This window comes from Calliopsis andreniformis, chromosome 9 (genome assembly GCF_051401765.1).
Source record: "Calliopsis andreniformis isolate RMS-2024a chromosome 9, iyCalAndr_principal, whole genome shotgun sequence".
Taxonomy (NCBI): domain Eukaryota; kingdom Metazoa; phylum Arthropoda; class Insecta; order Hymenoptera; family Andrenidae; genus Calliopsis; species Calliopsis andreniformis.
The window spans coordinates 3694742-3722207 of NC_135070.1; the positions used below are offsets into that span (position 1 = coordinate 3694742).

Here is a 27466-nt window from a genome sequence, read left to right on the forward strand (position 1 = left end):
TGAGTTGAAGAACAATACAAGTCCAGAGACCACGTTTTAAAATATTTGATCCCAACATATAATTCTATGCATTTTCCATTTAATTTTGAGATTATTTGAAATTGGCTAATTTTGGACTTGTATGTACTGTTCCTCAATTCACTGATTCAATTCGTATAATATGAAAAAAGCACTTTTAACATATTTTAATGAATTTTATTGAAATTTTTACAAATATGAAACTCCTGTGTTACCTTTTACATATCGTCGACTAATTAAAAAATAAAACAAAATTAACTTCACGTTTAACAACATGCTAATTCGCCAATTTGATTCATAATTTCTCAGAAACTGTTTGAGAAAATGATTATGAAATTCCCTTCCTATAGCCTAAATAATGAATGTTTTACAACCTCCATTACTATTTGAATTGCAAATACAAACCCATAGCAACATTAATCGACATAGATCTAGTACAAATGATACTGTAGCTTTCATCAAACAACGTGAACGGAGTAAACAAACAAATGAAATGTAATTAACTTGTGAGAATTAATAATGGCGCTCGGTGACATTAGGTTTACATGGACCCAGAGAAAACGTCTTCATCAATGCGTGATTTTCGCAATTTGTGCGAATATTTTCATTGGATTTCTTCTATTCTGTTTGGGTCTGACCACTACGTTTGCTCCCGCTGCACAGTTACAGTTCGATGAGAGGAATCTATTCGAGCTAGTTTTCAAGACATTGACTCTGTATGGGCTCTTCGTTTTCATATATAACCTGCTGGGTGTGAGGCTGTGTTACAATTATTTTCACTATGCCGAAGGGTAACGTTTGTAAATATAACATAATTACAAATTTACAATAAATTAAAGAAATTTCACCGTAATTTTAGAGAGCAAAGTATTCTAAAGAAGAATTTATAACAACTGTTAGCTTTATATTAACCCTTTTAATGCCAAGGTACCGATGTGTCAATAGTTTGGCACAGTGTTGAAATTGCGATGGATCAATCCAGCGGTATTTATTTAAAACCCTTCTAACTTTTAACTACTTTTATTGTTAAATGTGTAGAAAAAATACAACACTTTTTAAATTGATGGAATTTAGAAGGGTTTGACACGTTCAATAACATTTGTGGGGACCATAGAATTCTTTCCTGATGCATGAAAACTAAATAAATATTAATTTGGAAGTTCTCGTTCTACCTGTGCTTAGGGAGTTGGCACTACAAGGGTTAAAGTAATTTCTTCTTGAAGTGCATCATCTAGTTTAAGGAGGTATTCTAGTCTACAGACTTAAAAAAGTCGACTTCTTTTAATCTCACTTCCCGAAAGTATATGCCCTGGACAATATGTCTGCTAATGGATATTGCTGGATTCGCAAACTTAATGAAGTTAGAAGCGTTTGTCTGGAACTTGGGACGCAGCGTTGTATGGTATTAGGTACACTTTAAACGCGATTTTCTCGAAACTACATTTTTCCAAATGTTTCCCATGATACCTGAAGTTCTGATTGTTCGATTGACACCAAATTTGGAGAGAATCTTCAGCACATCTGTTTTTATCGTCCAAACTAAAATCCAATGTTCTTTAGTACTATTTTTAACATGTCAAAGACAAAGAAAAGCACAAAAATCTATGATCTGACTTTAATATGCTGCCAAATTTTTCGATTTCAATATTTCTGCACAATTCTGGTTCTAACTATAGCCATGTTCATATTAAAGAAAGTTGTTCTCAATTCGTTCATTTTGGATAGATAGAACAGACAGAATCATGGCAACCCTGAAGGCACTTTCAAGAGAAAATGCTGTACTAAAGCATCTATATCTCTTATCATTTTCAATAGTTTTACATTAAAAAAATGATGTACACTCCTTGAATATAGAAGAAAAATATACGAAAAAATCTGATACAAAAACGTGTTACTGTACAAAAGAAATATGCCAAATAACACTTAAAAACTTACGGTCTAGATTAAAATACCCCCTTAAACATTTCTATTTAGCAGAATATTCAGGGTATTAGCATGATTTGTTACCAATATGAAATAAATAATTTTTCGATTCATGATAAGCTGCGAATCGAGCAACTTTTTCCTATAAAACGCTGTTTAATAACACAAAAAGGAATGTCACGTTTTTTCCCTCGAAATAAACGATGCAAACCGGCAATAAATTGCCTGATCAGTATCCGATATATTTGCACAAATGGATCGCCAATTTCCCTCTTCAGCTGAAAACACGTTCTGTTTGGAAAAATATTTAATCTATCTACCATATCCGCGCGGCAATTTTTTATAGGAGCATCAACTCGCGAGCTGCGCAGTCGAGAGCCGCGAAATGGGCGTCGAGCGAAAGGTAAGCCCCACGTGTCACGTCAAATTTCGCTGCACAATACGCGGCAAATTGCGAATCAGTCGTATCGAGCCTGTGATTTCGTGTAAATGCGTTAATGCGAGCCACCTCGCGGGTGGTGGACGATTTTTCGCCGGCGATATTTCCTGCCGGAAACCGCGACGCAAAGTGAAATTCGCCGTAGTGAAACATTCATTAGAGACCCTGCGAATCGGAGAACACAATTAACCGGTCCGTTTAATCGAATCTGCGCAAACATGGCGGGAGTTTGCGAAGCGCAAGAAATTGGTAGAAGAATGTCTTGGGAGAATGGGGAAGACTGCTAAAAGAACTTGGTCCTGTCATGAGTTGCGGTACGAAAATATTGGATGTTTGTAAAAAAGTAGGAAGAGTTACAATCTCTAACTATTTAATTAGAATTCTTTTAATATACAAGTTATTTCTTTTATCTTGCACATCCTAATAAATTTCTTATTTTTACTGGTATGAAAAACTGTGTCGGGACAAATTTATTTGATTCAAAGCTGAGAATATTATGACTATTCATAATATGAGAATGTCATGACTATTCAAAGCTGAGAATATTATGATCCATGTTTTTATCTCTCGAGACCATTTTCTTACGAGTTTCGAAGTAATCAACATTTTGTTTTGTACATTAATATGTATTCTTTATGGTTCGGTATTATAGTCCACATCAAGATGAATTCAACGAACTATGATACTATAATCTTTAAATAATCTTAAACAACAAAGTCACGCTAGTTTAAAAACGATTGAAAATTCTAGATTTTGGTTTCCTATAAGCAATAAACTATATTATTTTACTATCATTTTAAATTTACCTCAGAATAAGTGTTCAAAGTGGTGTCCATCAGCTTCGAAACATTTTTGGGCACAAGAAAACCTTTGCTTGCTCGATCAATCATTGCCAAAGGACTGGTATTGCAAACATGTACATTTCTTTCCTTAATGTCTTCTGACATGGTGCACTATAATGCTGCATCATAAAAAATACATATCAATGTGCAAAATAATGGTAATGAACTTGAAACTTCGGAACAAAATAACTTTGAGAGAAAAAACATGCATCACAATATTCTTAACTTTAAACCAAACAAATTTGTCCCGACACATTTTTTCATATCGGAAAAAATAACGAAGATATTAAAATATACAACATAAAAGAAACATCTTGTACATTATGACGAAGAACATTCAGGCATCTTATTTGAAATTACCATCATTTGACTTGGTACAAGCTTACAAACAACGCATAGTATTTTGAAACGGTGATATAACCGCGAAAAAATTAAAATCTTAAACACATGAGATTATTCAGTTCAACGACCTAGGATAATATAACCTTGATATGATTTTGAAATCAGAAAAGTGAAAAATAAAAAGTCAGAAAGTGAAAATTGTTTTATTGTCTGGATTCAATTTATCTGTACAAAATTGTTATATTTTTCGACGAAAAGTAATTTTTCATCTGTGGATGATCCCTATTAGTATCAGGAACATAATTTTCAGCAAAACATTAGATACATTTTTTTACCGAAGAACATAACAATTTAGGCCACATAAAATTTCATCCACACAATAAAACAATTTTCACTTTCTGACTTTTTATTTTTTATTTTTCTGACTTCAATGTCTTGCCAACGTTATAGTACACTAGGTCGTTGAACTCATTTTGAGATGTGCTATAATACTCTGAAGTGAAAAATATCTAATGTCGTTTAGAAAAGTGGGAATGGTCATGACTATTTATGAAAAAAATATTGTCTTAAATCTTTTTTATATTACAATTTGTAGCCGACTAACAACTGATTAACTTTTATTCGAACATTTTCTCGTCAGATTATCAGAAGTATCCAAAAAATTATAGCGACAGTTACATAGAAATCTCCCTGTATACATGTGTTAATAAGTTCAGATAAATTAGAGATTATAACGTCTCCTAAGTTTTTACTATCACATTGTACATTTGCAGTAGTATTTATGGGAAGACCAGATGTTAAAAAGTATTATTGGAGAAATTAGATGGTTTAAGAGAGTAAAAATCATTTTAAGAAAATAAGAAAGAAAGAAAAGAAAGAAATAGAATGCAAGATGAAAATCAGAAGCAAGATATTGTATAATGAGGTAAAAGAAGTGTAAAAAGTTTGGTGCGAGGAAAAGTGCCTTTTGCAATTAGATTCAAGTGCACGTAGTAGAAACCTAAGCTAATTCTTTTCAACATACCCATGCAAATTGTAAATTGTAGTAATTTTGAAATAATTGAACCTGAAAAATTAAAAAACAGAATGCTGCAAAAAAAAATGCAATTGATTGTCCGCAGAACATTACAGAAAAGAATTTTCGAAGACAATTAAAAAATAGAAGCTCCAACTATACAGAGAAGAAGGAAAAACTGCAGGAAAACGAGTCCAGGAAAATGAAAAAGGTCAAAAAAGTCTTGTGACAACGTAGGTGATAATGGCGGCAAAGGAAAGGTGCGCTCAATTCTTATTCGAAAAAAAAAAAATAAACAAGGATATCCCAAAGGCACGAGGGAAATAAACGCAAGCAAAAGGAGAAGGGAAACGTTGGTGTAAAGAAACGGATACAAAAATAGAAAGAAAAAAATGGCAAAGAGCGAGATTCTACTGCGGCGAACGAGACGAGAATTAACCATCGGCGTGTTTTTCTTAATTTCCACCGACTCCAACGGGAGGAACAGCGTCGGTCGGGAATTGGAAGTCGGCTGGTTGCCGAAGGCCAATCGATTTGTCAGAATTTTCAAGTAATTCCCGCTGCGGCGTTTCATTCGTTTTAATTACTCTCCCTCGTTAACGTATCTTCGCGGTTCAGCTCTGCGGCCGTGGATTTTCGCACTCTCTCAACTACGGCGGTTCGATAGACGGGTTAGAAATTGGAGGGCTGCTGAAATAAGCCACGGAAGATTGTAAGTTAGCCTCGCCTGCTGGTAAACGAACCCTTCGGGAACGACGGAGTTTATTCCACAGTTCCGAACTGGAGAACCTGTGACGGTGCCTCCAACACCTCAGGAATTCTTACAGTAGTCGCGGTATGTCTGAATAATACAGTATTTTAAAATGTATTTTGCACTGGTATTTGCAAAAGAATACGGCCATTGTTATACAGCGACGTATCAATCGTAATAAAAGTTCTATTCAAGCTCTATACTTGTCACTGCTGAGAAGTAACAATGAACGAAACGAGGTCTTCAATGTTTTGAAAACGTTAGAGTACTCTCATGAACCTACGTATTTGACATGCAAAGTGTAGAAGATATAAATATTCCTTTGTACTCGTTAAATAATTTGTGAAAGAAAGGATTAAGATTGTGAACACATTACTGTCATGTCTTGTGAACTCACGTAACATACTATAGCAAATTCATAGTGTAAGCTGAGGGTTTTCCCTTGTTTTAGATATATTTTGGGATAATATGAAACAAATTTGTTATACGTAACGTGATTTCACGTGAGGTAAGAGTAAAGGTGCGAACATACTATTATTACGCCACATGAAATCACGTTACGTATTATAGCAAATTTGTTTTATGTTATAGCAAAATAGGTTTAAAACAGAGGAAGGATCATAGATCATATTATGGATTTGCTATAATATATTTATAAATATTTCCTTACGACAAAGTAAGGTACAACTGGGTAGTAGAACACTTAACATGATATTTAATATAAATAAATCAACATCTTCAATTCAGTCACTGAGTTGAATAATAGAAGAAATCCAAAGACCACAGTTTGAGATATTTGATCTCAAAGTGTAATTCTATGCATTTCACATATCTGGACCTCAGAACTAAAAAATATTACATCCAATTTTTTAGGTGTAACTTAATACACCTTGGCTGGTCCAGATATAATTATGACATTATTTTAAAATAGGTAAGTTTGGAATTTTACTGTTCTTCAGATCACACGTTCAATTAACAAATTCGCTAAACGACTGTGACATTCATCACATACACATAATGAGTATTACTATGGTCAAGATGTAAGAACTTTTTGCAATATGTAGAAAAATATTTTGGAGTTATTGTTGCACACAGTGTACCTATGTTTCTGTTTGATCCAATAAATATTATAGAGATTTACTAGATCATAATACAACTACGCTTTTCTGACAAGCTTTACAACTTGATCGATAGTCTTAATGACGAACAAACTAGCACACTTAGAAGGAAAACCACTTCTTTTAGTCTTCCTCGTACGTCTTCTCATCTGTTACAAACCTAAAACATACACATCAACTGATATATTTGACGATTTTCATTGTTTCAGACCCTGGATGAACCTGAGGCTCTTTGTATGGACCATGGTGGGGCTATTTATTGTATTTGTGGGATGCTTCATGGCCAGTATTTGTTTCTCAACGGCACAAGAACTGTCACTTCAAATTCATGAGACTCTTGTGGAAGGTAAAGAATTTTTTATCATTTTTATAGAACTGAGAATGATTTTCAAGACTCTTAGAGATCTAACATTTAATTCGTGTTAAATGTCATACCTTAGTTATTATTTCACTTCTTACATTGTTATATGTAATAATAATTTACACAAGAACGAATCATATTAACAACAAAGTTTGGTAGAGTTTAATCGAAGAAGCTAAGTGTCACAAAATGAGTAAAAGAGCTAATTGATGATAGAATTGCTCTACATAGAGAGTATCTCAGAACTGGTAGCATACGCGAAAACAAATCAAAAATATAAACTAACATTTTTTATATCGTACCTATTTCATTTTCAAGAAAATTAACTTTAAATTTTAGCTGAAAACAAAAGTATCGAAATAAAATTTTAGACATTTGAAGAGTAAATGAGGAAAAGGAAATGTTTCTAGTTCACAGTAGAAAAAGCTAGTAGTCAGACTATGCCTTCCTATCCCTATACTTTTACTCTATTCGAACTCAATTTTCTCAGAAACAAAGAACGATATAAACTTTGTCCAAATATAATATAGTAATTGGACTGCTAATCGAATTTTGTTTCCCATAATAAAAGAAGAAAGAGACGTCAAAGTAGTACCTCGGATTTAAATGAAATCAATCAACATATCAAAACAATATCACTTTACTTTTTGATTTTCATCATTTCTTCACTTCACTTTCTTTGCTCCATTTTGGAATTTTGTTCATTTTAATGATCAGATCGCTATATTTTCTAATAACATGTTATCGGTATGAGAAGCTTCGAATTGGGATGTTTAATAAAGAGCCGAGCAGCACAGCTATATTCGGTCACAATAACCATCTCTCGCTTGTGCAATCCATGGATCGTGCCTCTATGGCAGACAGATGGTGAGAACGGCACACCGCGAAACAGTGTCCCGACATAATATGCAAATCAACGGCCGAACCCCTTCCCCTTTCTCTGGAAATTACTGATGGAAATCTCGTTCGATGTCTACCTACTTAATGAGTAGATACGGCACGAGTGCATGTTCCTGCGGAAACTCGAAACGTTTACCCAACATACACTCTCTCATCAACGCATTTCATGTTCCATATCTTGTTGATTTCTTGATGTTTCCGATCGATACGAGAAATATCTTGAAAAGAAATGGACTAATTGTAATCATATTCAATATGTAATTGAGTCTCAGGAAATACTAACAAAAGTTGATACCACTTTTCTTATTTTTCTAATTTATTATTTATCATTGTTCCTGATAGCAGTAACGTTTATGAAAAGGTCATTTCGTTATAATATATTTGAAGTGCCTGCGTTTTATGGAAATCGTCCAATTAAAGGAGGATGTTAAGAAATGGCCGAGTTTTGCTCAGGAGGCAGGAAATAAAAGTCAAGTGGTGTCTTATAAAATTTTTAGCATACAATAAGATGGTGTAATCTGTTTTTTTTTCGTAAAATGTGGAGAAAACGTGGAAGTACTGATAAAAACCATGGAAAATGCAGATTTTTGTCTTCCATCCAGATGCTTTATTTCAAGATCTATTTAAATTTATAGACATATTTGCTATATCATATTTGTTTCATTTACATTTAGAATTATCGTCATGGAATTATCGTACGGACACTACAAACGTGAAACTATTGACTTCCGATATCGAGTTTGAACCACTTACATTGCTTGTTCGATGATTTTGTCTAAACGCATATATGCATAATATACTATATTCGTGATAATAATGATTTTGTATTTGAAGTCAACAAAGATTCCACTAAGATAAATTATCGCAGACACAATATTGACTTAGATGATGGAAATGTCCTCTAATTACGAGTTCGACTACGTTTTCGTTACTCAAATTCTATCAAATACTTTGTTTATGTTTTACTTGATGAAAGCCTTTCTGGGCTCTCATTAATCATTACCCTACACGTCATTACTGCACATGCAAAGTAGGTTGTCGGCTGATAGGCTGTTGTTCTCATATTATATTAATTGCATGATATGTTGGATATGCAAAATATTTGCAAATTACCAGCGTACAGTCTCTCATCCATAGTTGAGGACAATGTGTCTTCAGATTCGAAGGATGAGAATGAAGTTTTTTGAAGTTCAACTCATATTGACTTAATATCGAAGATGAGTACTTTTATTAAAATTTCCACCGTTCGTATATATGTATAATTCCATGACATACTCTTAACTGTAAGACAAACAAGTGTGATGCATCTAATATACATATAAATCTAAATACACCTCGAAATAAAACATCTGAATAGGAGTTAAAAAATCTACATTTTTCGTGGTTTTCATCAATATTTCCACGTTTCCCCACAATTTACAAAAAACTGATAACGTCACGTTATCGTACGCTAAAAATTCTATAAGACACGACTTAAATTTCACATCCCCTCTCTCAGGCAAAAATCGTTCATTTCTTAACATCCTCCCTCAAAATCATCGAACAAAAAAAGTAGAGTTCGTTGATGTTTCGATATCAATTCTACTTATTTGTACCTATATTTATTTTCCCAAAAGAATACTAAAAAACACTAATGATTCAGAAGTAACTTTTCCCATCGTAAGACGATTCAATTTTTCGGTAAACTTAACGAAGCATTTAGGAAAATGGAAGAATGGTTCTGCATACCGAGCGCATGAATCTCAATCGTTTGATAAGTCCACTTCATCTTCCAGGAGAATAATGTCTGTCGTTGGGAGCACAATCAAATTCCATGGTACGCCGCCCTGGCTCGCGGTAATAGGAAATATTTCATATTAACGAACGACTTTCCAATATTTTTTATATGTCCGATCAGAAATTTATCAGTACAAGAGCAGGAGAGTCTGGAAATTCCGAAGATGAAAATTAAAATTTTCGTATCGTGGTCGTGTAATCATCATCGAATTAATTAAAAAGCCGTCATTGAAATAATATAATGGCAATTAAATGTTTTTGCAATATCGGCGCGGTTAAATTTCTCTCGTCTCATTAATTGCCAGTATATGTGTTTGTGAAAATGAATAACACTGAGCAAAAATTAAATTGGGAGATACTTGTGAGCATAAACGAATATTTTATTACTGTTTCATTGATTCCAGAGATACTGAAAGATACGCGTCTGTTTAAATTCAATTTTTAAAATTCATATAAATTATTCATACATTGATTATTAGCAAAGATGTAATGAAAATTGCAGCGAATAAACATTCAGAATCCTCATCAAGGAAACAACGAATTTCATTACAGTAAATAAATATAACTCATCAATTTTTTATCAGCTTTCCTCATCATCAACGTCTTTCAATTTCTTTCTAAAATGGATAAAGGCGTCTTTCGAAAACGAACGTTTTCATTTCTTCATTCAAAATCCTTGATTCATCAATTGTACAATCAATTTAATAAAACCTTCTGTTAAACTATATTTACTATATTCAATGTGGTACAAAATATAAGTACACAAAGTGAACTTTATCCAAAAAATAAATTTCACGTAATTTATCTCGAGAACTAAAAATCCCACGCAAGATAAGGAGATTCTTGTAAAGTTAATGCGTTTAAGGTAGTTAAATTGCAACAAGGGCACGGAGCGCGTCTCAAACGAATTTCTCTCTTCGCAAATCTTCCAAAGACTCCACATTTCGTAATCACTGCTCCCTATACCGCCTGCAACGCTTCCAACGACTTAGAGTTCTCTCTTGACGGAACTCTGACCCTAAAACTCCCTTCGATGTCCTCAGGTATGTACGTTGCGCGCACACGCGCGTCACTTCAGGCCGCGTAATTAGTCGTCACATCGAGAACGGGGACTCGTTCGCTCAGAAACACTTGTCGAAGTTCTTGCTGTACAAACAACTATTCGAAAGGAAACATGATTCTGAGTTCAGACTGGTCTTTACGCTGAAATCGAGCAACAACGTAAATTTCACGCTTTTCGTTCCTCGAAACTTTGCAGTGTATTCTGACAGATTTTATGAGCGTTTCAAGATAAGAGAATGGTTTTGTGGAATATAAGATGTTCGATAAACGATGTTAGAAATTGTAGAAAGTGATTCTACGTGCCAGAATAAAACGAAAATTAAGCATTGTGAAATTGAATTTAAGGCTTCGTTTCTGAATGATTAATTATGCAAAATACACTTAGAATACGCTCAGATACTATACCATACTGATCAAGTCTATTTTTTGTAGAAACTTTATTTTTATCGTCAAAGCACATAACTAATAACTAACTTTCCAAAAATTGATAAATTTAACTGCATAGTTATATTTACTGTCATAAAATGATAAAATTATTATGTAGTGTTGGTAAATAAGGTTTAACACATTTTTGAAGCCATTTTGACAAACTTAAAATTCATTCCCAGCAACTTAATACCTCAGTAGTGACCATTGAAATTATACTACCTTAGAAATATCAAATCTTTTAGTTCAACTGTCACATGAAAAGTAATCGTTTATGTTATTTGTCATCGATCAAATTCCTTTCTTTCCTTGAAATTTTGATGTGTATAGTAATTTATATATATTTAAGTAACATATTTATAATTATTTTCATAATCAACAAATAGTATTTCTAGCAAGAGTTTCAATTTCATTGGCCACTATTGTATCATATTAACTACTTTAAATTTCAATATTTTCTCGGTTTATTTTAATATGTACAAAATACCATCTACATTTCCGTCATTTAACATAACTTAATTGAATGATAAATGTTACTTAATCCATAAATCTTAGCAGATATTTTCGGAAGCATTGTTGCCCATAAAATATACGTAGAAGGTTGTCACTATTTAAACATCATATCACCATTTTATCAAACTCCACCCTTTCCATCAGATCGTATTTACATCGAAGATACACATATTCTGTTGAGCAGGTATGAAAAGATACCTCACCGATGCGACATGGAAACGGAGAATCGACAGTATGCAAATTCACATGCGTTGCTGCGGTATCGTTTCTTCCTACGACTGGCACAAGACGTACTGGCTGCAACGGAACCTTCTTGTTCTGGATTCGCCGAATATCTTGAAGTAACGACCAATTAATTATCCCAGGGAGGACAATCTAGTCTAGTTATCGCGATCTACATCGACATTGACACCATCCAATCTATATCCACGGTTATCGCCCATTAACCTCCTGCCTGATTTCCATGACAATGCGCGGACAGGACAAGCTTTATCGCCTCCTGATCGTTAAACTGTCCCGAAACACGTCAATGCGTCTAATAAAATTCAAAGTTTATTGTCTCGAAGGTTTCGATACTATAGAAACGAGGTTAGATAGACATTTGAATAGAATAGAATCAGAAAAAGGAATAAAACAATCAGAGCGAAGTCCTCTGTATTTGAGGTAATAAGGGGATAATGGGAGTTGGATAAAGTAATTTTCGGTTAACAAAATTATTGCTTTTCTAGTATTAAACTTCATTTATTTAAATAAAAATCGATCAAGTTGACAATTTTTGCAATATTTAAAGATCTAATATCTTTTTGACTCCTATAGTACATAAGTCTTTCAACCAAAGTAATTCTGTAGAGTTACATTCCTTTTATGCCTTGAATACTTCAATTCTGTATATAGAGTGTAAACAATTTACTTGGTAATATTTCAATGGGTGGAAAGGGAGGTCAAATAGAACACAAAATGTCCTATGACATAATATCTGCCTTCATTTTGCAATAATAATGCCTTCAAGTTAACGTACCTATATGCTAAACTGACGGTCAGAGGGTTTTGTAATTTTCAGATATATTGAAAGGCAGAAATAGAGCAAAAAAGTCTCAATTCATTTTATTTTGTCTCTTACAATTAAACTCTTATTAATCTTTAAAGACCCAAGATGTTCATAGGAAATGGATCACAAATTTTTAAAGTTTTATAAAACATAAACCATAAGAGGTACAACAAAATATATTGAGACTTTTTTACTCTATTTGTACCCTTCAATATATCTATCTGTAAAATTACAGAGAGATTATTAATTTAGCATATAGGCATGTTAACTTTAAAGTATTATTATTACAAAATAGAAGCAAATCAGACATTATGTCACAAGGATATTTTATGTTCCATTTGTGCTTCCCTACTACTCTTTAAAATATTACCCTGTATATTGTTTACACCCTATATACAAGGTGTTCAATGTAAGTGTCAAAAATCTTAAAGCATGATTCTATTGTACATATTGAAAAAAGACGGAAATGAAGACAAATAAAATAGCGTTTCAAGCTTCGTTTCCGAGTTATGAATTATTGAAAAAACGCATAAAATACGCGTGAAATGTGTCTGACTTGAGATTTATTCTACTGACTTCGCTGTGTCTGGCCCGGCTAACGCTCCCCCACAGTAGAGCAAGTTCCAAGTCAGACACATTTCACATAAATTTTAGGCGTTTTTTCAACAATTAATAACTCTGGAACGAAACTCCAAACGCAATATAATCATTCTTGGTTTTCATCCTCTTTTTATATGTAAACTCTTCTTTTAAAATTTCTAACACCTGTTGTCGAACAGTCTGTATACTTAATTCTATCAATACATGAAAGTATAGGTATATCATATGTGATTCTCTATTCTAAGAACATAATGTTCGAACAGTAATACGTTCACACATTAGCGTATTCGAATAAAAGGTTCCACTGTAAATAATTTTCCCCTGAAAGAGTAATTAAAACTGAAAACAATGCTTCAGGATAATCAGATTTCAAGTTTTTCCACATATGCAATAATAATTACGTCGTAAGTCAGGAACGAATTCCCCAGGAACGTTAATGGAAGCCTAGAAAGTATGCCAGGATTTTAATTACGCCTACATACACGCGCACATGAACTAAGCAAGGGCGAAATTTTAGCAAGTGGCGGCAGGGGGGAGGGGTGCACCAGGGGTGAGAGTGGTTGTGCCGCTTTAAAGCGACCGCTCCGTCGTTTTCCAAAGCAGTTAATACGCGTAAGAACAGCGTGCAGCCGACCCTCTTACAATTTCGCTGTGTACCCATTTCCAGAAGGAAGCTCGCCCCCACGGGAATTGAAGCAAGACAGGAACACCCCTGTTTCTTTCCTCTCCCTTCCGCATGAAATTCCCAGGTCAGCGTTCCACGCCCTACCCGAGGATTTAAAACGCCAAAGGCTAGCCAGGGACAGAGTGCTCGCCACTAGTCCGATTATTACGTCCTGGGACCCTCCACTTCCAGTCTGGGCCTCGACTTACGCGCCGAGGGAATAGTCTGTGTGTGCTTTTACTCGAACCACTCCGTGGAACGCCCATTTGAAAGTGTTCTCCATTTGGGTCAAGAAGGGGGAGAGAGGGTAAAATGTTGCTAGTGGTCTTCGACATTTTTTGTTTAATGTACTAGGGAAGAATCACGCTGAACCTTCACCACCGTCCGTCAATATAGTAATTATATATAAGAAACGCCTCGTAGTAGATAATTTGCGAGTAACATTATTATTTCTCAGATATAATTATTGTATTGAACCTGAGGATGGTACAGTGTGACTGGTCCCTTAGTCGCGTTTCTCTCGCCAGTGTCTTGAAGCCTTTATTAATATATTTGGAAACAGGGGAGTGCTAAGTGTGAGATACTGACGAAAGAACAGGGTGAAAAATGAACCAGGTATAGTTAAACTAATTGTAAGTTACGTGTGCACAATTCCAGTGTACTAATTTTCTCAGCTTTTCTGTACTTTTTCTAGATATCCATTTAGCGAGTTTTCCAAACATCTTATATAATTTGGGATCTTACCAAATAACTGAAATAAATTATGATAATTCCTAAACACATAATATTATTATTATGTATTGTATTATTAATTCAATTTAATGATTGTAGTTCCTGTTTAATGAATTTCTAATGAGTGATGGATTTCGAAACACTGACGATATTATGCACACCTACCTTATTTAATATTATGCATCGAATTATAATTTTAAACTCAAGTTGGCTTCACATGATCGATTAGCAAGCAATCAATGGGAAAATTCATATTGTTTAATTTCCTGCCCCGAACTTTATTTTGAATTCAGCGTAATTTCATGCTGATAATTATCGACAATAAGTGATCCATAAAATGAATCATATTATTCTATATACGACCAAAATTAATTTTACTCAATCACTAATAGGCTCATAACACGTCCATTCTAACAGACATTTTATTAGCTATAAAAATACCTACGTTTGCCGAATGAAGCTGTCACTGGTTCAAAGTGAAAACGTGTACGACGAAACGTGTTGGAGGACAGTCTCCAATCATCCTCGACGTTGCCCTGTAAAAAGTAGTGGCGTAAAAGCTTCGCCTCGAAAGAGTCATTCCGTCTTCCCTATCATAAAAACAGAAAAACTTTCTGACTCCTCGAAACGTTTCTTAACTTTCTCACCCTCTACATTCGCTTTCTTCGATATGGAATACGTCAGCAAAGTCACAATTTTCTCCACATTTTCTCATCCTTCTCCATCGTTAATGAAGCTCAAAGGTAAATTCATCAAATTTTAGTTTCTCGCTAAATTTTTGCCACTTTCGTCCTTCAGTCAGAGAATTCTTTATTCTGACGCTCACTTCTAGATTCATTAGCCTTGAAATTATCCCCTCGGGTTTTCCTTCAGTTCTCTGTAGCATAAAAGTAGGACGACTCAAGCTGGCCATAAAAATTCAAGGGGTTAAACGCATTAACGAAGTCCCAATTTTTTCATAACCTACCTGAGACGAATAAACATTAGATTCAACGAATAAATTCGAGGGAACCTCGAATCTTTCTGTCCCCACTGCTACCCGTGAGACAGGGGTCGCCTAGAGAGACTATCGACCAGCATTCCGCGAGTTGTTGAACTTGCTAATTCGAACTTGTCCGCGAACATGTCCGTGAAGTCCAGAACGAGCTGCTGCGAGCCGTGTCCCCCTAGCTGCTTTCTCAGTTCTGGTATTCGAAGGAAGTTTCAGAGGGAAAAGGGATTGCTCCTGGCCGCAGGACTTTCGCCCTACGTCCGATACGATAGCCGCGTTCGAGTAATTAAACATTCGGGTGTCGATCCGTGACTGGATCGATTCTCCAGCACCGTGGAAATTGGAGTTATGAAGGTACACTATGTTTCTTTGCTCTTTCGTCGTGCTGAAAGTTTCAATGAAATTCCATTCCAGGTAATATTGCCATGCCTAATTGGTTTCGGTGTTTTATGTTACGTCTGTGGCTGTAAGACAAAAGTTTTGAAAACTATTCGATTGATTGATCTCAAGCTTCAAACATTAATTTATGCGTGTCATATTATACTGCTCAATTTTATTCATGCAAATGTATTATATAATAACGAAGTTATAGCTTGTCGTGTAGATGTTACAAAACAAACAACGTTTAGCAGCATCGTGGTCTATAAAGTGACCTGAAACACAAAACCTGGATATACAAATTAATGCTTTTAGTCAGAGCGCGAATGTGAACTAGGATTTTTAAAATATATTCAGATTAATATAATTTTGACTTAAAGTGTGGCTATCTTGGCAGCTTTTAATATTTTTCAAAATTCTAGATCTCACTCTAGCTTAGGCTATGTAGATTATTAATGCATGCAAGTTTTTCGTTTCAGGTCACTAGATACACTGCAATACTGCCAAATCTGAAAGTACTTGCTTTTTTATTTTTTTGTATTTTTAAATAAAAAAATTGTACAATGTGATACAATATGTATAAACTAATGTGTGAAACTTCAGATCAATGATTCGAATAGTCCTCTTTCTCAAAGATAGGCTGGTTTCAGTCACTCACATGTTACAACCCTTAATTGAGATCTAGAATATAGAATTTATGTTTGTAAAAATAAATAAGATTTTAAAAGAACTGTTTCGAACAGAAATAAGAAATCAAGAAAACACAAGTTCGTAAGACAGTATTGAAGATGAAAATTTGAAATATCAAACAGAAAACCGTGATATAAATCATTTTGCTTTACTGACACATATATAACATGTATTGTATCTATCGATTTGGTGGGACTGATAGTAGCAGTTGACAATGTCGAATAGTTGTGGCCTCGACGGTGAGATCGATCCACTTGAAGGTATAATTCCGCAATTAACATAACGTGAAATCGATAACCACCTCTCCCCTTCCCTTCCTCGTTCCACCTGCGATTACCAGCCGCGACACAAAGGCTTCTGTTCAGAACGCGCTATTAACCCTTTATTATTGAACGTATTACCATCGAAACATAATGTGCACATATATCAGCACTTGGACACCTAACTATAGAGCAATTACCTTGTAGTTATATCAAGCGACGTGAATCTGAACTGAAACAAAATAGATTAATACCATATAGCTAGAAATGCCTCTTTCGAAGTTTTCACATATAAAGATAAAAAATGTATACAACTAGCAGTATTATTCGATTGTGAGTAATGTATCTACTACGTGGCGAAATTAATTGAGACATAATATTAACTAAAACACTAATCACGTACGTGTAAAAATTATACAGCGCTGGGCAAGGTAACCACCTGAGGCTCGGCAATTCGGCGATTGTTGAAACGCTTTCAGTGGGTCATTTGCGAATGTACGGTAACAAAACTCGTGAAGCTTTTTAGCACTGATTATGCAGTCCCTAATGACCCGCTAAAGGTGTACCAATTACAGTCTTTCCAAATTATCAAATTTTCAAATTTTTAACCGTTTCTTTCCCAAATTTGCATGTCAAATATGAGCTTTATGCAAATATTCCAACATTTTCAATATATTTCAGTATATTTCAATATAGACCTCGTGTCAGTCATTGCTATTTATTAGCCGTGGTCAATAAGGAACTTAACCCTTAACTGTTAGCATAGAGTTTGTTAGACTCCACGTAACATATTGTTACTGTTGCTGTTATTTAAATATGAAAAACTCAACGAAAGTTGAGTAGGTATATAATGTTACACCTCGTTTTTTCATTCCAATTAACACGATATTAATTTGTTTTATAATTATTTAATGTTAGTAAGTTTTCATCAAAGTCTTCGTACCTTAAAATAGTAGTTAAAAGTTAAATAAGATTTTGATTTCGCTTGATCTGTAGCCATCTAAATAGCTGCATACAGAAAGAAAGGGATATGTTTTGTACTAAATTATATCAATTGATTGATTAACAACCAGAGAATATGTGCAATTATACACAGTATTTACTAAAATTCTGAACCTATACAAAGCAATAGTAAAACGATATCTATTTACAAAAATTTTATTCTTCTTTTTGGATGAAATTTATTACATTTTCACAATTCTATAAAAACATGCATTCAATACTTTTCTACCTACTGCTGACCATGTTGTAATATTTTCCAACTTTTCATAGCCATACTGTTTATTTTCCAGAGAACTAAAGTATATTGTAAATAAAAGCAAACTTTGCACTTTAAATTTATCACAGACAGAGTTTCTCGTTTCAAAAGCTATCACGAATCAATAGCATCGGGAGCGAAAAACTTGGTGTCCCGAAAATATTTCCTTGAGAAGGTCGATATGGTGGTTTTTCCAAGGCACTGGAAGAAACGAGAGAATGTGATCTGACACGTAGGAATCCTGTTTCAGGTACGCCGAGTTGGACGGTCGCGTGACACCCCCGGTGGTACCATGGAGTTGCTGTCGAACCGACGTAAAGGGCCCATGCTATCACGATCCCCTTCAGCTGCCAAATCTCGAGCAGAACTCCACTCACGAAAGCTTGAACCCCCGAGGCTGCCTGGTCGTCATGAGGACTATGCTGAACGGGACGCTTTACTCCACTGTGGTGCTGATCGCATTTCTGTTTGTATTACAGGTAAACCAATGATAATCAGGGGTGGGAGGAAAACATACATGACTTTGTTACTAGGAACTATGACGTGCAGATTAACTGATAGGTATGAATTGATTCAGAAACTCGAATTGATTCGAATATAGGGGAAAGTTGACAAATTTGGACCATCAGTGTATCTTGTAATAAATAAACAATTTGTGCCGCGTGATAGGCAATATGTATTGCTTATGTACTAAGTTAGCCAATATGATAATCACTATCATATAACTCCACTTGGTGTTTAAGTGAACAAACGCAGTCTGTTTCAACAACTGAGAATCTAATATTTTAGCATCCAACTGTAAGCTTTCTATTCTTTCTAAAGTAAGTAACATGACTTTGAACTAAATATGTAGAAAGTACATTTTACTGCTACAAAAATACTGTTCAGCTACAATTTACTGTGTCCATTTTTAAATATTTGCCTAAAATGACGGTTCGGTAAAATGTTTTTAATTATTTGATCAAGTTGCTTAAATTGAGGCAAAAATAGATGCTTGCATTAGACCAATTCAATGTGGATAGTCGATAGAATGTTACAAAAGCAGTACCATTTTAAAAGGCAAAACTAAGAATTCTCAGTAATTTTGTATCTTATGTGAGGAAATCAAAGAAGAAAATATGATAAAATGCGGAAAATGTTTCAGTTGGGTTCATACACTGTGTATAAAAGCTTTACGAAATTTAAAAAAATCTTATTATTTAGATTGTTGACTTTTGCTATGAAATTTTGCAAATTAGTTATGCTTACACCTATGTAATATATTTAGTAAACTTGTTGCTAAGAAAACTTAATAATTCTTACACTTCAATCCAACGGTTCAATTTAGGAAACCAAAGGTCCATCCTGGAAAACTGGTTGCTTTCAGTGAACTGATATCACAATTATAAACAACTACTTGCCTAGTTTTTTAAATTGAATATTGCAAAACTTAATTATAATATCTTGAAGGCATAAGTAATGAAACTTTTTCCGCTATCTCTTAAATATTCAAAATATTTTACTTACTAACCTACAGTGAAAAATATTTCAATGGCCCAAATTTGGCATCCTTCTCCTATTATCTGTATAATAAGAGCGCCAAGTAGTGAGTATTGACCGATTACTGTCTCTCCACCCCCGAAATTTTTATTCGCATATAATAAGATGTAGTACTATAAAAATCAAAATATTTATATGGCTTTAATAAAATCGAATATTTTCAGTTACAAAGTGCTACAGCTTGTTATACAATGTAGAAATAAGTGGGGATCACAATAATCAATCAGCACACAATAATTAATAATTGGTACCCTTACCATATGTGAAATAATTGGAAGCGAGATAAAGCCTCCCAACGCGAATTATTCGCAGCGGCAGCGAATTTTCGGCGAATTGAGGAAACAAACATATGAGATGATATTGGTGCAAAAAGGATGGCACGAAAAATTCACCGTGAATTCGCTGCTCCTGCGGAAAATTTGCATTCGTCTGTAGGAGTCTTAGTAGTTAAATTAATTCAGTTACAGATTTAGTATAAAGGTTATACATGGAACAGAGCACTGGCTGCTTTCTCTTTTTTCTTAAAATTCTGGAAAGTAGTCTTAACAGTAACGTTAGCAGCTTAAAGTTCTTAGCAATTTTCCTTGAAAAAGTGAATCAGAGAATATCTTTGTTCGTTCCATAAAAGCTTCCTACAAGTATCTACTTACTACAAGGAGTTTAGTAATTCATACAACACAGAACATATTAAAAATAAATGCGCAATAATTTCCATAAACGTCAACAGAATCCTCAGCCCTTTCTCGAAGTTTCTTCTATCTGTATCTATTTCTTCTAGAATCATTTGTATGTAAACCTTTATTTGTATTAATTATTATAATCTCCTTTAGGCATTAGGAATACCTTGATAAAAATATTCGATAAGATCTTTTCCCACCGAACCACAGAAAACCGCGGCAAAGGTAGATTCCAAAGTATGTTCACCGATAGACAAGAAGGCTCCACTTGTAAGCTCGCGTGCTCCAAGCTCGTTTCACCTCTCCGATTTAATCCAGTTTCCACGGTTCTTCGGGCCTTGATATCATTAAGCCAGCGAATAGTCGCGGTTAATTAAACCCGCTGCGTTCTCGTCCACTCGTAAGTTTTTCCTTTATCAAGCCATAAATTAATTCGTTTAATTCGAACCCCTTTTTCGTGGCTCGATAATTGCCCTTCGAGGTTTCGTCTAAGAAAACCCTGAAGAAAACAGTCCAGCTGAGGACCATCGATGAACTCGGAACGTGAACTAATAGTCTATTAAATTACCCTATTAAGTATCGATTATCGTAATCCATGGTAATACATTAATTATTTCCTTTGGTTTCCTACAAATCTTTTTGATTTCATAAATTTTCTAAAGTTTCTTGAGACTTTTCTTATGAATGTAGGTATATTTTTATCCTTAAAAAAAGCTTCTCTTAAAGCCGGTAAATTTACAAATAGGATAAAGAACAGCCTAATTTACAATCATCCATTATGAAATTTCCATTCATTATTTCATAGAACTTTTTATTAGATTTGTATGGATTTCTTACTAAATGTTATGTGACAGTTAATCTTTTTTGGGACTGAACAAAGAGACTAATTCCGCCTGTTAAGTAAGCATATCATGCATTGATTCCTACATTTTTTCAAGGATAATTATTAAATTCACACGTTCTAATTTTTAATATATTTTACATTAAAGAAACTGAACGAAAATTTAAATCCAGCAAATAACAAAAAACAAAAATACGGCACCATATATACTGGATATATGTATAAACGAATTTGCGAGTCTATATCGTTAATATTTGTTTTCCAAAACTACGATCTGACAGATAAAACATACAATTTTTTATAGATATACTCGACAGTATTTTCCGACCAATATAACACCTCGTAGCTTCTCACTTCCTAGCTAAACTTATTTATAGCAAAATAAACTAGAATAAAATCATTCATAGTTTCGCCCTGGTCCAAGAAAGGATCTGCATAAGACACGACTGTACCTTGTCTAAATTCACAATACCATGATAGCGTGTCCCAAGCTCGGTAACGAACGAAACTTTAATAAAACTGGCTGACATTGAAGTCGTTAAAAGCAGACTCTATCTTGCCCTATGGAAACTCTTCTATTTACGATGCGTTCGTTACCCAGTTGGGGAACAGCGAAATTCCCAAACTCCAACCAAGAAACCCTAATTTCTCCCCTCAGAATATACCCCACATCGGCGAAAGAGATGCTCGCAGTAAAGTGTCATTCCCTCGACCCCGAAAACGACGAACGATTCCCGGCCGCATCGTAAACCGCGTCGCTGGCCGTGGTGGCTAACAGAAACGTTGCAAAATTTTATCGAAGTTGCCTCTTATACACGCATAAAACAAAAAAGGGTCCACGAATACGGGCCAGCGTCTCTAACGCGGCACCCGAAAGGAAAGTTCAGAGGGAAACCTCAACTCTCTCTCTCGCTTTCGCTTCCTCTCTTTGTGAGGAAAAACGTGTGACTCGTCGTAAAGACGGGAAAACACTGTTTTACGAGTGGAAACGCGAGAGCGAGTAGAAAAAATTGCAGCGTAGGGAAACACCGCAGGAGGAAAACGAGCCGACGGGGGTGACTCTTTCGAGTTGGCCGCCGGTTGTTATTCCCGCGTACGTGGCGTCACGTATGAAAGTAGGGAAACGCTGGGAATGTCGGTTCCAGGTCGCCGTGACCGTGTTGTCAAGGCTCAACTTTACTGCCGCGAGAAATGCAGTCGCGCTTGGGGATCGGCGTCGTGGATCGCCCGGCTGGCTCTACGGACGCCTCGATTTCGGCTACACCAGCGGACCTAATCTCTGCCAGATCGATCGGGTTAGTGGAACGACCGGAAGGGGATCGATCGTTAGCGGATGAACGGGGCTGAATCATTTTCTGGCTGGCACGTGGTGCTCCAAGTCCACCTGCTATTGTTATCCGAAAAGGGTGTGGGTCGGAAGTGCTGTACTGGGTGGTTCCTTCGTTTTCGTCGCCATGGAAGTCCAGAAGGGTGATGGAAAAGAAGTTGGAGGATGGGTAACGAGAGCAATATCGAAACTTGATGAAAATGTGTTGTTGTGTTTGTCACTGGTGAGTTTCATGAAATGAGGAGACTTGTTGGAAAGGGTTGGCATGGTGTTCATACAAATACAGGATGTCTTAGTGACGGGTAGCATAAGTGGTAATGAGGTGATTCTAACTGAAAAAGTATTTTAAAAATATAGAATAAGTTTTTTTATATCGTGTTTTGTTTTTAAGAAAATTGAGTTTTAATTATGATCTGGTAGAAGTGTACGAAAGTACAGTTTTAGGTGCTTGGAAGGTACACATGGTAAGAGGAACACTCTCAGTCTAGTCAGTGACTATCTCTACCGTAAGCTAGAAACCTTTCCCTGTTTACTCCTCAAACACCAATAACTGTACTTCGGTACACTTGTAGTCGGTTAAAATTTAAAGTCAGTTTTTTCGAAAACGAAAAAGAACAAAAACGAATTTCTTTCTACATTTTCGTCTTATTTTTTCGATAGAATCAACTCTTTCCTGCTTGTACCACCAGTTTTGAGACACCCTATTTAGTAAAACTTCCCGTATCTAATCCAATAGGGGAATAAACATGTTTGGATAAGAGAATCTTCGGGTAATAGAATAATCACCTTTTTAATACTAAACTTTGTTTAACCTTCCAGTGCACAACTTGGGTCTGAGGGACCCATGAGAATATCATTTCTCATTTTTTCCGTTAAATATTTATTTAAATATCTATAAACACGTATTTTATACGAATCGGTGATTTAAAAAATAGCCATTTTTAAATAATCTTAAAATTGTGTCAGGATTCCAAAGTCAAAATATTTTAAGTCACACAGAAAGAAAGTAAACTGAATACGTTCTAGCTCTGAAGTTCAGACACGTAAAAAGCATAAAACTCTACGTTGAAATCAAAAATCTCAAAATGTGATGTTTGGAGTTTTACTGTTTTGCAACTCACCCATTCATATGTAAGTTCTGTTCATAACGAAACTGTATTTATTAATAAAAATATTGTGAAAACAGTGGATCCCTAGAATCCTATGTATGCAATGACAGGAGGAATCAACAAAATTCACAATATTTCAATATTCAATGATTCAACATCTTTTTGTTTGCTAAATTTCATAGGTTTTTCAGCATAAGTAATTTTGGAGAATTAAATTCTTTGAGTCTCAGAAATAGATGTCCTTTATCTCATATACCTCGATGTCAAAAAACACATCTTCATCATCGTTTTGAATTGCTGTTTAGTTACTGTAAAATTTTATCATCACTACTATAATTACATAATATAATAGTGAGCTAATTTGTATTGAAAACAAATAAGTGGAGGAATAATTGAGGCGTTGAATGTAATAAGGGCAAACTTAAAAAATTCGACTTTCGAAAAAACACATTTTATTTATTGTCTATAAACACAAATAAAATGGAAAGTATTTTCAAAATTGTTGAGTTCATCCTTACTACCTGCAACACCTCAATTAATTGAATTATTAAGATAATAATAAATTTAATATTTAATCAATGTCATTACTTTCTCCACAATTACTATTGATGCTTGAATGACAAAATATCCAAATGTTACCAATATTCAATCCTCAATCCGTCAATACAGGCCTCACACCAAATATAGACCAATAATATTGTGAATATCAAAAGATATTCCTATCAAAAGATATTGACAATATTATTGTGAATACATCTTTTGATATTCACAATATTATTAATCGTATGCAAGCATGCCCTTTCCCCTCCTTCCAGTTCTTTTCTTCTCGAACCGCACGTCATTAATGACTTGAAGAGCAAAGTTCCAGGTAAAACGAACCAGAAACGCTATACCTAACTACAGCTCCAGTAATAAGAGTGAAAGGCGTCAAGGAACTTCGTACACGTTAATTATTAACAAAAACGAGAATTACCATCTTGTACAAGCGTTCGTATTTAGTATAACGTCATCCAAGCAGTTTCATCTTCTCGTGACTGTGTTCCGCGAGCTTTTTACCTTGAAGTCGCTAATTTCGAAACCGTACGTGTGCAGCGGTGAGAAGGGCTGTCAGAGGATAAGAGTTAAAGGGAAACTGCGGCTGTAACTTTGCAACTTCGCGAGAAATATTTGCGGAACGAAGTTTGCGCCTCTTTCTCAGAATAACACTTCGCACAAGCGGCTCCCGCTGGCTTTATTTGTTTAACGTTCTAATTTCTTCGAGTTAGAATAAAAACGTGGAAAAGAAGGGAACAGTCTTCTCTGACTTTTATTAGGGAACCGCGGCGAAGAAAAGTTTTGCAAAGTTTCCACCATGAAGCAGTACTGCCTTCGCGGTTCTTCTAACAAATTTCTATCTCTTGGGGCTATTATTTATATGATCATGGCGCAGGAAAGTATTTTTGAATGATCAGGTTGAATGCTACTTACAGAAGTCAGAAATTCTCCTAGAAAATTTAAAACGTCGTTCTTTTCTCTTGAAAATTTAAGAAGTTTCTAAATACAATTCTGCTTTCATGAATTACGGATTTTCTCCTCCATCCCTTCACAGAAGTACAGTGGACGCGGAGACTCGATGATCGACCTAAAGCCGCTAGTTTATTCCAGTGACACGGAGTGAAATCTTGAAGAACGATGTTCCTATAGCCAGTAAAAAGTCCTGAAAAGAGTAAACACTTTGAGGTTTAAATGCTTACGTGCATGAAAATCATAGTCGTTTAGTATAGAAGGTATCCCAGAAATAGTGGTCATAATAATAATAATGTAGATATGGTGATTCGAAAGTATTTTTATATTGCATGCCCTCTTCGAGATAACGAAATTCTAATTTTATGATTATTCTTCTTCGAGAAAATGAAATTTTAATTTTTCTATCATTGTACGAATTTACAGAATTATAACTCTTTGCATTTGACAGATACACAGAATAGAGAGACCCCTTATAGTCTGCCTACTAACTACATTTATCATGAAGTATCTCCGTCTATACTTGAAGTACTGTTTGCGTCCCACGAGAAGTCCTTTGAAAAGTATTACTTCTAATGCTCTCCAGGGATTTCTTGTGAGATATGAACAGTACTTAAATCTATACTATGGTACATGTTTCAAAAAATTTTATTCTACATTTTCAACTCATTTTTTAATGTAGAACCACCAGTACCCTTCCATTTGTACCACTGATTCTGCGAGACCCTATAGTCCATAAGTTTATACAGGATATTTGACAACAGATATCAGATATTTAAGAAGATAATTCTACGTTCCAAAGTTAAATGGAGAGCAAAACTAACAAATTACGTTCAAGGCATTATGTTAGAGATATGAATTATTGAAGAAACGTTTTAAATCCGTGTGACATATGTCTGACTTGTCTTACTCTACTGCCATCGCTATGCCTAGCGAGGCTGACGTGCTAATCTGCTAATACATGCCGCCAGTAGAATAGGTCTCCAAGACAGACATACTTCCCAGTCGTTTTGAATGTGTCTTTAATCGTTAATAACTCATTATTAATTTCGTTATTCTATACTTTTGTCTTACGTAGCATGTAGAATTGTCCCTTAAAATTTCTGGCACCTGTAATCGAATACCTACACATCTAGTAAAAAACAGTCACTAACGATTATAAATCACATATATTACAAAAATGATACAACTCAAAAAAGCATGTTTTTGAGGGGAAACAAAAAACTATATACGAGTTTTGAAGAAAATTATTTATTAGATATATAATATTAACATAAAAAGTAGTTTTACTTGCATTAAATGATTTTCTTATTATTAGTTAGATGACTTATAATTTACATTTCAACAGTTCTTTGAATAGATTCTATAATTTTTCTATTTTAACTACTAAACTTTTTATAATGAATAAAAGTGCACTCACCAAACTGATTTATAACTGTAATATAAAACTCATGTTTTTTGAGTTGTGTCACTTTTGAAGTACACGTACCGTATAATTCACGAACCAATATTCCGATTCAATTTTCTGAAACTATCCCCTTCATTCTTAATGTATCTGTGTACTTCCTTGCAGCATAGACCTTATCGAAGCAGTAGAATGACCCCGTTTTAATCGGCCATTCAGTATATCAGTCTCAAAATCAGTTCTTATCGATCACGTAATCCAGTCAATCGCAAGAATCGTCAAGAGGCACAGTTGAGTGTTCTCAAGGCTTTTATCGAAATGAAAAGCAGTCGAGAAAGGAGGCGAGCGCGTTTAACGAAGTAGCAGCCGACCGCGTCCCGCAGGGGATTAATCGATCATCGATTACGATACATCTCGAAACGGACTGCCGAGGAACAAACAAGCCACCGAACCGAAACACAGGATAGGGAACGACGAGATAAGAAGTTGGAATTTCTTTCGGCGGAAGCTCGTCGCCGGGGTCCCGACGATAGCCTTTCACTATGATTGGGGATCGGTTAATCGAGTCGCGCCACTAAATCGCTCCTATCGAGTTGACCAATCGATCGTAGCCGAATGGGCAACAGAAAGAAAATGAAAGGAATATAAGCTTTGTAATCTTGGAAAACGCTTTGAGGACGATGAGGGACTATTTTAATGTCACTTAGAGACTTATTTTCTTGTTTTTAAGGTATTTCGCTTGACAGTAAAAGTTAACTTTTGTTGCCATAATACTGTACAACGATGTAATAGCGTTAAATTTAATCATCATATCTAGTTTTCAGGGCGACAAAAGTTATATTTGCTTACTGTGATGACCGTAAAAGTCACGATTTACTGTCATGTGAAAATGTACCATTAGGGTGCATCACGTCACGTGAAATCATGTTACAAGTTATAGCAAATCCATAGTTTGAAC

At 35.0% G+C, this 27466-nt stretch overlaps 1 protein-coding gene across 1 annotated transcript; it reads left to right on the top strand.

Annotated features, from left to right (window-relative positions):
- Window positions 1–376: 376 nt before the first annotated feature.
- Window positions 377–25257, top strand: LOC143183303 (peripherin-2). The gene is made up of 7 exons (XM_076384828.1): window positions 377–513; window positions 558–809; window positions 6658–6794; window positions 11671–11827; window positions 18358–18586; window positions 22310–22459; window positions 25189–25257. The coding sequence occupies exons 1-7, from the start codon at window positions 377–379 to the stop codon at window positions 25255–25257; spliced, it is 1131 nt and encodes a 376-aa protein (XP_076240943.1).
- The last annotated feature ends 2209 nt before the right edge of the window (window positions 25258–27466 follow it).